Below are 13,213 nucleotides of genomic sequence, written 5' to 3' on the forward strand. Positions count from 1 at the left end.
GAGCCACCGCAGCCAAGAGAAACTAATGCTTTGTATGCAGGGGGCCCGATAGTAACTTCAGCGGGTTTAGTTAGTGGATAATGCAACACTTTTCCCATTACCCCCATGGCTGGAATGGTTTTATTGATCACCTGTAGATTGAAAGGAGAGGTTATCACAGATCGGGCTGCCCCTCTATCTACAAGAAAGGTTTGTTTCCTACCAGCTATGTCAACTATCATTGTTGGTTCTTCTCTCAGACTCTCAGTTAACCTCACTGGCTGTAGACTACAGGTATGACCTGACCCCTAGCGCTGACTCTTGCTTTCCCGTGCAGCATTTGCTGCTATAACATGCGCAGGTAACTGTGTGTTCTCTTGCCTATGTGTGTTTCTCAGTGGAGGATACCTATATGATTCCCTATCCATATGTGTATCCTGTCTTGCTTTTTTACAATCTCTTGCGAAATGGCCTTCTTCGTTACACTTGGAACATCTGATTATTCTATATTTCTTATTATGTGGGTTGTATGCTGGTGGTTGTGTATGCATCCCCTCTAGAGCCTGTATACTTACCGTCATTAACCTATCATTTTTCTCTTCCTTTTTTCTAAAAAGGTTTTTGTCATGCTCCACAGCAGACTCCCTAAGAGAATCTACTGTGATGCCTCTCCAATTAGGTAACGTGGTTTGTACTCTCGTCTTTAAATTTTCTCTAAGGCCATCCATTAATACACCTACAGCTACCTCTCTGTTATGTGGGTCCTCACCTATGTTGGATATCCCAGTAAACCGTGTTATCGCTGCTATAGCTCTAGCAAAGTAATCTGAGGCTGTTTCACTATCCTTTTGTTTTATGGTGAAAATCTTACTCCAAGTTACTACTACTGGAAAATAGATGGCTAAGTGTTTGACAATTTGTTCTATATTTTCTTGGTTAATCTCATCAGTCAAGGTGTCATCTTCATCCAACAAACAATCTTTAATAAATTTTTGTATGTCAGTATGGGGAGGAAGACACGCCCTCAACACTACACGCCAATCCTTATCGGTTGGTTCGTGTGCATTTCCTAAGTCTTTAACAAATTTCTGACACTTTGCCAACTCTTTTCTAGGATCTGGGAATTCAGTCATAATGGAACGTAATTCTGATCTAGTCCAGGGACAATGCATTGTAACATTTCTTAAAGGAACTACACCATCCTTATCCGGTTTCCCATTGGGAACTGATATTGTGCGGACTGCGTACACACCCACTGGTTCACTGGTTTCAGAAGTCACTACCGGATCTGCTGTTTCAAGATTTAGAACGCTATCACTCCTAGTGATCACACTACTCTCACCTATCTCAGCCATTGCTCCTTTCCCATACTTACGCTGAACCTCTAGCATATTAACAGCATGAGCAATGGCCGAAATCACAGTGGGTTCATCTTCATCTTCTGATACACTTGTTTTAAACTGGCTTAAAACAGGATACAACTTAGCAATTTTCCTATTTTCAGTTTTAATAACGGCTGTACTTACCCCTCCCGCCACATAAGGTGGCAGGGGCGCACTTGCGCTGAGTTCGCCGCGCTTCTCAACGGCAACTTCCGCTCTGCGCGCGCTTTTCGCGACGCCTTCTTCCGCTGTGCATTTGCTGCTCTGCCACGTGTTACCTTCCATTTGCCACAATTTTAAACAATCATTATGTCTATTTCTCTTTTTCATTGAATTAATCAACCATACTTTATCTTTTACAGTATTTAGTACCTCTGCATTAAAACTACCTATTGTTGGGAAAGGTCTATCACAATCTTTGGTCATTTTGACCCACGTGTCGCAATACGCAGTTGCGTATGCACCATATTTCTTACACATGAGAAATCTCGCTGAACCAATAGGCCCTTCCTTAGGCAGTACATTGGCCATCTCTAGCGTTAGCGTTCCCTAGACAATGCAAAACGGACATTCGGTTTCACAACACAGAGTAAAATTCAGGTTTTGAACACATTGCGTTCTTACCCGTTTATGACGCGTCTCCACCCTTTGTTGAGGAACCGAAATCCGTTGGTCTTGCGTATCATCGGCAACGAAACCTCCAAAGCTCACGAGCCCCCAAATTGTTAAGTGCATATTGTCCCTAACCAATAACGATTGTCGAATCTCGATTTGTGTTTCCAACGCACAAAGATTTATTCTCTTTAAGTAGCAAAATATATTCAAGCGAAATAATAATAAGTACAGCCGTTACTTATCGCAGGCGCTCTGGATCCAGTGTGCAGTCATTCAATCCTAAAGTCTGGGGACAAGATGTCTGAAAACTAGATGAGAAGCTGCTGCTTATATGCACACAGAAATACAGTAATACAATGGAGATGGTATAGCTTGCTTCTATTGGTCCAGGTTTCAGGAAGGTCCAAGGGGTTGTCAATCATTGGCTAGTTCATCCTAAAGAATCCAAAAGGAGGGGGTCATCTCTCCAGGGGCTATGCTCTGCTCTTCCCGCCAAGATTCCTTAGTCTTTAGTAGTTCATAATTCCCTATCATTCATAACTTGTGTATGCACTCTGCGATTCCTTCGCAGAGTGAACCAAACAGTAGCAAATGTAAAGAGGTTTATTATGATACCACACATGATATGATTCCTTCAACCTGTTCCATATATTTTACTAATGTGCATATAACTTATATTATAACACATAAATACTACTATTTTTCGACATAAATGACTATGTGTTGCAACTACCATTAATGTGTACTATTTTACAAGTATGCGTGTTTGTGCGAATGTATGTAAAAGGCTAAATACTGTTGCTGCCACGTGTTGCAGCTGCGTACGCCCTTTTACGCTGTAGCGTGCCCTTTTACGCCGTAGCGTACCGTACGCATCTTTTCAGACAAAGACAACCAAGTTTGCTCGATTTTAATTGAAATGACTTTATCCAATTTGCTGACTTCGACAACAGTGTTATAATGGGACTTATTACAATTTAAATATAGTCTGAACTATAGTATAGGGCTTTGTTTTAAAAAATGTTTACAGCCCCAACTACTCCTACCAGCATCACTACCAATGTATAGGTGTATAGGAATAATGCTGAATATGAATATTCAGGAGTATTCTCCAGTATTTACATTTAGACAGGTTGTGCCATTCTATCTGATCTGTTCTTGCTGTTCTTTCGTGCTTGTTCTTGCAGCTTTGTTGTTGTATAGCAGTGTTGTCCCTGTCACACAAGTTACTATCACAGCATTTCTAGTCACAGTATTCTCCTGATGAATTAGTGAGATCTGAGCAGATAATAATTTTTCTGTGGTTGGAATGTTCTTTTACATTATGGTTCTCTCTCAATGGTACAGTACATTTGTATGTAACTGTTGTAGAGTTAATTCCATTTGAGGATGCAATTTTCCTCCATTTGTGGCTGTATATTGGCTGAATGTGTGAAGCAATTGGGTGGACCTTAAATAATATTGTTTCAGTCATCATCCTGGTGCTACCAATGCACAATGCTTCATCCCCACTGACTTGCTTGCTATGAAACACAGAATGTATGCTTATAATATTCTATGCATTTAGATGTTGGAAATGTATTAACCTGACAATACATCAATATCAATGAAACCGTCAGTAAACCAATCAGATATTTTTGCATTTGTGGTCCTAAAGAAGGGTAATATAGGTCACATCCTAGAGCGCTAACAGGCTGTATGTGTTTCATTTATGTAGAGACAATGGGGAGCTCAGGTTGGACAACAAAATGGTCAGCCAGCATTATTAAAATGTACAAGTTTAATTTATTAAATGTGATGATTTTGGCATTACAGAATAAAATTGGTGGGCAGATAAAAATTTCAAAACTACTGCAAGAGAGGATTTCCCCCCCTTAAGTTTTTAATAACACCCAGTTCTGAAAGACCAGGATGTTCATTGCACCTTTCCAACTCTTTACAGAGACTCGTTTTTTATGCTAGAAGTCTCGTCCTGTGGTCTAAACTGTTTCCATCTCCACAGGGCCCAGCGTGTCCTCAACAATTCCCACGGTTTCCCTGATACGTATTGTATCTGTGCAGATGCTTTGCCCATTACCTCTACTCCAGGCAGTGATCACTTGTGAGAAGCAGCATTGTGTTTCATATGAAGCACTGTTTTCCACCTCTCTTACAATGCCAGCTAAGGCAATGTACTCAGTCAGCATTGCCCTAGAAGCAATACCAATGAATATGAATTTCTCCCATGTGGCCTGGTGTTCCATGGACAGTCCTCGTTTATTTCATATGTAACATCCAATGCTTATTTTCACAAATAACTTCATTAACATCATTAAATGGACAGGGAATAGGTTTTTATAAGTGTCTTGTTTTATTTGTGATAAAATATGGGGTGGGTTGTACAGCTTAAGCACAACTCAGATTACATGGGTGTCCCTGATTTTCATTTCACAATTATAAAACAATGATGTTTTATTAAAAATTGACATAAACCTTTCAAAGAAGCTGAGGACAGATCCCATTCATTACTTGCTTTTCAGACAATTGGCATGATGCAGGGTTGGGTGGAATGTATTTTGCATCAGGTTGTTAGTATTGCCACCTTTCACTAAGAACATAGAGATTCCAAGATTTAATCAGAGATTCAGTTGACTCCTAAGAGTAATTAGCAGATTTATGTTTGGCCTAATCCAAAACATGATTTTATGCAACTTTATTGAGCCAGAGTACTTAAAAGTATAGATCAAATTTTATCATTTAGACCACTACCTGCCCAGATTTATTGCGCTTTATTCTGCAGAATATTTGCAAAATAATTCAATATTTGAACAAATTATAAAATAAGTATTTGGTACATCCATACATTTTACTCATAGTTATAAATTGCACATATAGTTGTGCGGTCTCTGAAAAAGGTGAAATGATAAAACTAACAAAGTCACAAGACACTATCAGTAGAACCCATGATATTCTTTCATCAAGTGAAAATCCCCTTTAAGTTCATGTATTCTTTTAATGTTCTCAATTTTGTAATCAATTTTCATTTTTATATCAGACTGTGACATTCATCAGTTCTGGCCCCAGAAACGTATAGTTTCTCAATGGATGTGTGAATTGTAATACGAGTGAAATAAGACCTTTTCTAGACTAAAAACCCAGACATGAAACTGAATCCCAAGCAAAGGATATCCAGAGTTAAAACAAATTCATAGTATTTTAAATAAAAAAAAAAAAGTCTTGATACACTTTAAGCTAGCACAATGTAGCATTCGGCCACATGCATCCATAAATTAGATTTTTATGGTTGACATGGAAATAAAGCAATGTTCTCACTGCAGACACATTTGTTAGTCTATATGTACGGAGGTAAAGGTTACTTAGTCAGGGTGTAGTATGTCAAATTATATATGAAAAGAAACAAAGACAGCAATACGTTATTGGTAGGCAGAGCTATTTGTAGCATAGAAATCCTTTTTTGAACACGGTGCTGTCTAGCATGCATCCATAAGGTGAACCAGACAAAAGCAGTGTCGTACAACTGAGGCTATAATAGTGTTCTCAGACTGACTGAGGGCTACAGAGGATCTTTAGTTGAATAGCCCTTCTTCAAATCACATTAAATTGTGGGAACAAAGACTTATCTAAAAACCTGTTAGTTTACTATTGGTAAACAGACAGGAATATCACTGGAGAGCTAGGTAGACAGAACAACATCTTCCTAATCGATGGCTCTCATGTGTCTCGAGCAGTATGATTTGTAACTTTCATCATTCTAGATGAGGTGTAGGTCTCCTGCAGATAGCTCTTCCTTAGGACCCTGAGTTGGTTACTGGTGCTGTACTGGTATAAAGCAATATGTTTTAAGAAGAAGGCATAAAAATGAAATTTATAGGTTATTGCTAATCGAATTCCAAATTAATGAGGCCTTTAAGATAGGCCGATTTCCACATGATGAAACGGTTCTGCACACCAGGACAGACAGTCATGCCATTGCAACATACGCCTTGTTTTGGATCCCCATTACATTCTAATAAATCATAAAAAAGCATATATTCTGCACTGAAAGTTGCCATATGTGTTTAGTAATGTTCTAACCAATATAAAACATAACTATTTGCTCTAAATATCAGTGTATTTGCCTTATGTATCAATCTCCAACATTTTAAAAAAACACATTTTTAATACTGGAGTAGCCACTCTGGTTGGCTGAGATGCTGACAAGATGCAGTAAACTAGTGGGGTTTACTTAGTAGTTTTTTCTTTATTCTAACCACTAACGATTTTTAGGTACTACCCGCAGTTCCAACACAACACAATCTCTCCTTTTGAACTGGGCAGTATGGTAATGGTGTAGCATGCATTGTGTGTGTTTACATGTAACAAATGTCATATAATAGCATTAAACTGCAGCATGAGAAAAATACCGAAAAATGCATTATTTATGCTTAGTGTACTGCACATACGTTTCCACACATAATTTAATATAATCTCTGTTGCAGGTTACTTAGTTATAGGAAATCACTCAAGTAAGTTGTGCAAAGTTGTGTGGTTTTTTTGCTTTTCTTCTGAGCCTGTAGATGTGATATGTGATAGTGTGATGAGTGTTAATGTATGGTTCTTTTTTTCGTGCATTTACAAGGACAACTTGCATATAAATCATAAAAGCATGACTAATTGCATAGTAACTGGAGAAATGCTATGTCTCTCTCTAGGGTGGAAATTGCATGTGTGTGTTTTAGCTTGAGAAGTCATTGTAAGATATTTAAACAGGCTGAAAAACCATGGCATTATGAGAACTAGGGGCCTGATTCATTAAGGATCTTAACTGAAGAAACTTATTATTTCAGTCTCCTGAACAAAACATGTTACAATGCAAGGGGTGCAAATTATATTCTATTTGGCACATAAGTTAAATACTGACTGTTTTTTTCATGTAGCACACAAATACTTGATAGCTTATTTGTACACTGAAATTTAAAGTTGATATTTGTGTGCTACATGAAAAAACAGTCAGTATTTAACTTGTGTGCAAAACAGAATACTAATTTGCACCCCTTGCATTGTAACATGGTTTTGTCCAGGAGACTGAAATAAGAAGTTTCTCAAGTTAAGATCCTTAATTAATCAGTAGATAAAAAATAGATCACTATAAAACTGTTAAGTCCTATTGTGTGCAGAAAAAATATCTACGTACAGTCCAAATAGCTGTGTGTTGATTAACAATAGATATATAATGAATCAGAGCGTTATACTTTTAATAAACCTTTATGTTGAGGCCAATATGTAATTTAATCTTGCACTTTCTCCATAGGCCTGTGAGCAAGAAAGCCTTCCTGCAGCATATTGAGGAGTTGTGTGCCAACAACAACGTAAAGTTTCAAGAAGAATTTTCGGTATGTTCCTAACAGTTGTCACAACATCGCAGGCCCTCCAGTAATTTTCATGTGTCACATTTCATGTCCATTTTAAGCTTGCGAGACCAAGAAAGACTGTCGCCTTGATAATCAATACCCAATTACCGGGGTGATTGTTTAGATAGTAATGTTACACCGATTTGGGTATTATAAGCTACGTTTCACCACAAAAAAAATCGGTCACTGAAGGCAAAAGGGATATTAGCTCACAAAAAAAAAAATTATGGATCAGAAAGGCCTGGTTTTTTTTTTGTTTGGCAAAATAAATTAAGCTCTCAGAATTTTTATGAGCCCTTTTTATAGGACATTTTTTTTTTATCAATGTAATCTTTCCCTGTTGTGTTGCATTTTGTTGCATCAAGCTCTTTGATTCATCATCATCATCATCAACATTTATTTATATAGCGCCACTGATTCCGCAGCGCTGTACAGAGAACTCATTCACATCAGTCCCTGCCCCATTAGGGCTTACAGTTTACATTCCCTAATACACATACACACACACATTCGGGTCAATTTTGATAGCAGCCAATTAACCTACCAGTATGTTTTGGGAGTGTGGGAGGAAACCTGAGCACCTGGAAGAAACCCATGCAAACACAGGGAGAACATACAAACTCCACAAAATTAAGGTCATGGACAGGGATTGAACTCATGACCCCAGCGCTGTGAGGCAGAAGTGCTAACCACTAAGCCACCGCGCTACCCCGTTGCATCTGTATATCTGAACAGCACAATTGTGATTGATGGGAAATGCCTGTAGGAACAATACATTTTTCATACAACTTTTTTTCACTGGCTTCTACTTTGTAACAGGGAAGTGGTGAAAAACTAGTTTTGGGGCAAAAGATATTTTGAGGGCTGCATTTGGTATATGAAAGGTTTACCTGCAGCCCTCCTGACTTGCAGTAAAGATCTTAACACTTTCCTGTTTCTAGTGTTTTTGCTGCCAGAGCTATAGCCCAGTGCATTCAGCCAGCCTTGCAAAGCAGGATAATTAATAATGGGATAATGATGTCTCCTCGCCAGGGACCTGCATGTCCATTTAATCAAGGACTAACATACTGCTTGAGTGTGTGAACACACTTTCTTTTTCCTATCATATCATGAGCATAGTGCACACCATTGCTGAATGTGCTTGAGGCTTCACAATCCAGAACTGAATGTTATCTGTAGCCTTGTTAAGGATCACATGTAAGGCATGTGAAATATATAATATTGCCTTCTACCGGTTTTCAAAATACCACAAATGTGTCATAATCCTAACCACTTGGCACATTTGGCTCATAATATTACTGATCAGAAGTGCCAAGTGCAAGCACTAATAGGCAGGAAACCTTGGAACTAAAAAAAGGTGAAGTGTGAGGATTGTCTCAACAATTTAAGCACCGGACAGGCTACAGGCAACAACTTTGGTACCAGCTTTCTTTTCATACATCACTGTCTAGTCTGGAGACTGGGGTGATAGAATAGGAAACATGTGCAGACAAGTTGCTAAACTTCCACATACATTTTATGTGTCTGTATTCTCTCTGGAAATTCACATTAACGTACTTCTGCAATTTATACTTCAAAACTGCATTTGCAACTGTGACAAAATGAAATGTGCACATGACTTCTCCAGTAAATATGGAAGAAGCCAGGGAATACATAGTCTATGCAAAGATGTCACAAGCTGATTATTACAATTAAATTACATTATGCTGAAATGTAACTTTAATCTGCAATTTAAGTATTTATGAATATCATCCTAAGTAAAGCAAAAAACAACCGCCTATATGTAATATGATTATATTTTTAGAGTTTCACATCATGATCTTAAAGTTCATGATTAAAACATATACTGAAGATTTTCTTCACCTAATTTTATTTCAAATTAATTATTCTGTAATATACTACATCTCAGTATTATAAGTATATTGGGAGATATTGTAATTAACTATGTGATTATAAAGCAACAGTATCTTACAGCATCTGAATACTTTGCCTAGCAAGAAGTTTGCAGGTGGTGGTTACATATTTTTCAGGTAATAGGCAGTAGAGCTTTCTTTGTTACCCTGTTTTATTTTGTGGCCTTTAGGGTTTACTTTTTTGGCTTGAACTAAAAGCTAAGGGCTAGATTTACTAAACTGCGGGTTTGAAAAAGTGGGGATGCTGCCTATAGCAACCAATCAGATTCTAGCTTTCATTTATTTAGTACCTTCTACAAAATGACAGCTGGAATCTGATTGGTTGCTATAGGCAACATCCCCACTTTTTCAAACCCGCAGCTTAGTAAATCTAGCCCTAAGTGTTTACTGCACTACCACACAAAGCACTTAAACATAAATGTGTGCACAAATCTGCATATCAATAGTTATTCAACAGTGCAAGAGTGAAATGTAGAAAATAAACTGATATCGCTTTTCTTTGAAGAAATAACCAATTTAAGCCTGTTAAGTGCACTTGTATACTTGTTTTTAGACATAATGACAGGAAATCACTTTGGGGGTTCATTTGCTTTAAGCTCTTCTGATCCAAGAGGATATGGTAGAGATAACATTGATTTAATTAGGATCTTGTTATCTATTTAAGTTAACTAGAAGGTTTGCTATGTGCTTTAATTTAAACATTATTTTAATGAGGTTGCTTTCTCATTTTACAGGAGCTACCAAAATTTCTTGAAGATCTTGCAATATCAGATGCTGATTTGCCATGGAACAGGTCAAAGAATCGCTTTACCAACATAAAGCCATGTATGTGTACTGCTTACCATATTTTACATTTATATTACTGTGACATAGCATTTCATTGCCGATGTGGACGTTCAGTACCTAACATCAGTGGCGCACGCAGGGGGGGTTGCTGAGTCTCTAGAAACCCCCCCCCTGCGCTAACTAAGTGGCCACTTACCTATACAGCAGCTGCGGCGCTGTCAAAGAAGCGTCCGCGGCGGTGCTGTATTGTATACAGCTTCTTAGACAGCGCCGCAGCTGCTGTATAGGACAGCGCTGGCGAAACGGAGCTGCTGGGGAGAAACCCCCCCCCCCCCGACAATCCTCCGTGCGCCCCTGAACAACACCTACATTTATTAGGTTAGCTTCAAATAGGCTTCTCCATTGCAACTTCAGGAGCTGTACAGAATAATACAAATTCATAAATGAGGGGAAATGGAAAATCATACCCTGCATAATGTCTCATTGTAGATAATAAGAATGAAGGATGTATATCACGTTTACAAACCCTGTAATGTGACATATTATGTGTGCAGGCTTTGGGAGAAGTTGGAATGAGCAGCTAATTAAAGTGAACAACAGTGAGCTCCAATAGATTTGCTGCTGAAGTGTGTTGAAAGAAGCAACCAATGAGAGAGTTGTTTGTTTTTAATAGTTGTTCTAAAGCCAGCATACAGCTCAATTCCTGTATTGATGGTTAAGAGGCTATACTGTATACTGATGTGGCTGAATTCTATACTGGTCACATTGCTGGGATCTATAATGGTCATGAGGTACCATTGTATAATGGTCAAGGACCTGCAATACATAATAATACTGGGTTACATGAAGACTGCCTTATATTCTAGTCAGAGGGATACTATATATATATATATATATATATATATATATATATATATATATATACATATAGGACACAGGGCTGTTCTGTGTATTCGTGAGTATCCATATGCTCCGAGCAAGCACACACAGTGATAAAGATCTGTGTGGACTATATCAAGGTTCTATAAATTATATAAATAAATTATATATATATATATATATATATATATATATATTGTGGCAAGAGCCCGCTACTGCAGAAGCACACGCGAACAACAACTTCCTTTTTATGGTGCTTTATTGTCAGGATGGTAAATGTTTGACACCGTATACTTGTACAGCAATCATGGAGACCCTAAACACTAGCTATACATAGTCCAGCTCTCTCTCAGGACCAGCCAGCTCACCCAGCATTGGTCTCTCTGAAAAAATGAAACAAACAAGCTTTTATACATGATGCTCCTCCCCCAGCCTTAGCTTGATGGACAGGTGACACACCCACCTTCTCTTTAAAAGAAAACACCCATCACTGCCTCTGTTTGCACAACCAGACACGCCCTGTCTGTTTGCTGAGAGGAAGGATTTCAGATCATGTAAGTTTAACCAAATTTAAACTAGTCTTCACTCTAGGTGCATTACTGCACAAATGTTTTACTCTACTTCCCTGCTTTCTCTGTATTTTGCCAGCTAAATGCCTCCTTTTGTTACAATATATATATATATATATTTTTCAAATTGGGTATGTCACAACTCGAAATAGTTGAGAGCCACTACTGTAGACCCATCTGAATATCAAGTTTGTCCTGTAGACCATGGATAAATAACCTGTGCATTGTAAACAACTACATAATTTTTTAACCATTCTATTTTATTTGCAATGATACATTTAACTTGCAGCCAATTGTAGAACCATGTCTCTAAGGCAACCCTGAACTTGAACCATCTGCTGTAGACAGATGTTTTATTGTGGCTACATTTTGCTCATTCTACTGTGTATTTTCTGATTTGGATACATTAGGAACATTTCCAGATGGAAAAAAAAAGGATAAAATTAAAGAATTGCATTGCTGAATTATGCAAACTGTTAGATCACTACCATCACTACATCAGCATGAATACATATGGATCCATATGCAGCTTTTCATGCTTAGAGCCCTGAAAGGGCTAATAGATCAAGTGCTATTAACAGTGTATTATTAAAAAGAATATGTTGCACAATATTCACAAATACAATACAAGTCCAATCAAGAAACGACATTGTTCATTAAAGTAAGTAACCAAAAAATTTCCAAATTTATAAAGTCCAAGGCAGTTATGTGGCATGTTGCCTTCGCTGGCTCTTTCAGGAGGTAATTCTATAATGTATGAGAAGGTGTTGTACACTGCCTAGTACACTCAGATCCAAGCCATTGTGACTATGCCCCCTCCCCAACTCCCTAATCCCTTGCATTATCAACCATGCTGATTATTGAAAATCCCACGACCCATGCAGATTAAAAATAGTTTAAAGGTTGCCTTGCAGTATATGAAACACATGACATTCAATAAAACACATTTAAAGGCTACTTTAGTAACATATTACAAATAGTACAACATTGCTGTAAACAATAGAAAGCAATTAGTTTTAATTTTAGGTTACCAAATAATTAAAACATATAGGGAGATGCTGATGCATAGTATACCCAGTATTACTACAAAGATTTTTTTTCAGTTTCCAAATGCTGTGTGATCTTGAAATGACCTTTGTAATGTTCCAAGGCTGATGGTCTGAGTAACTCTGCACCCACACGCTTTTATATGCAGGTGCAAGAAATTGTAGACTTAATAGTGTCTTAACTTTGTAATGTGACCTAAGTAACCAACCTTTTTAACATTCTTTTCTTGACAGCAGCCCCCCCTCTTCTTCCCTCATATTTATAGAAAGGTGTAAAGTGTTAAACACACATATCCTAAATTCATTTAAGATAAAATAAGAAGTGCTTGTTAATATCATGGTATTGAGTTCTCACTGATGTGACTCTTCTGATGTTATTCATCATACATGGTTGTATGTGATTCGATTATTTTCAGTAGACTTATCAACATATAAAACTTGCTTCCATAAAACAGCATTTAAGGGAGCAGTGGTATACTTCCTTTAGGGCAATGTACTCATTGGCTCTTGGTTAAATGTAGTAGTCATCAATGTTGTAATAAGATAACCTTCCTTAATTGGAAAGCTTATTGGCTTACAGAAACAACAACAACAGTTATCAAATGATATATGTAACCAATTAAAGAACATGCAAAATATTTGTGTGCATCTCTC

At 37.6% G+C, this 13,213-nt stretch overlaps 1 protein-coding gene across 3 annotated transcripts in view; it reads left to right on the top strand.

Annotated features, from left to right (window-relative positions):
* Positions 1–13,213, top strand: part of PTPRQ (protein tyrosine phosphatase receptor type Q) — a 357,175-nt gene that overhangs the window by 329,226 nt on the left and 14,736 nt on the right. For 2 of the 3 annotated variants that reach the window (XM_075209348.1, XM_075209349.1), the window contains 3 exons: positions 6,455–6,481; positions 7,267–7,348; positions 10,014–10,104. In XM_075209348.1, coding sequence (XP_075065449.1) covers positions 6,455–6,481; positions 7,267–7,348; positions 10,014–10,104 — 200 coding nt within the window. The remainder of the gene's footprint in view (positions 1–6,454; positions 6,482–7,266; positions 7,349–10,013; positions 10,105–13,213) is intronic. The other variant, XM_075209350.1, reaches the window with a different exon arrangement.

The sequence above is a fragment of the Mixophyes fleayi genome, chromosome 4, assembly GCF_038048845.1.
Source record: "Mixophyes fleayi isolate aMixFle1 chromosome 4, aMixFle1.hap1, whole genome shotgun sequence".
In the NCBI taxonomy this organism is placed as follows: Eukaryota; Metazoa; Chordata; class Amphibia; order Anura; family Limnodynastidae; genus Mixophyes; species Mixophyes fleayi.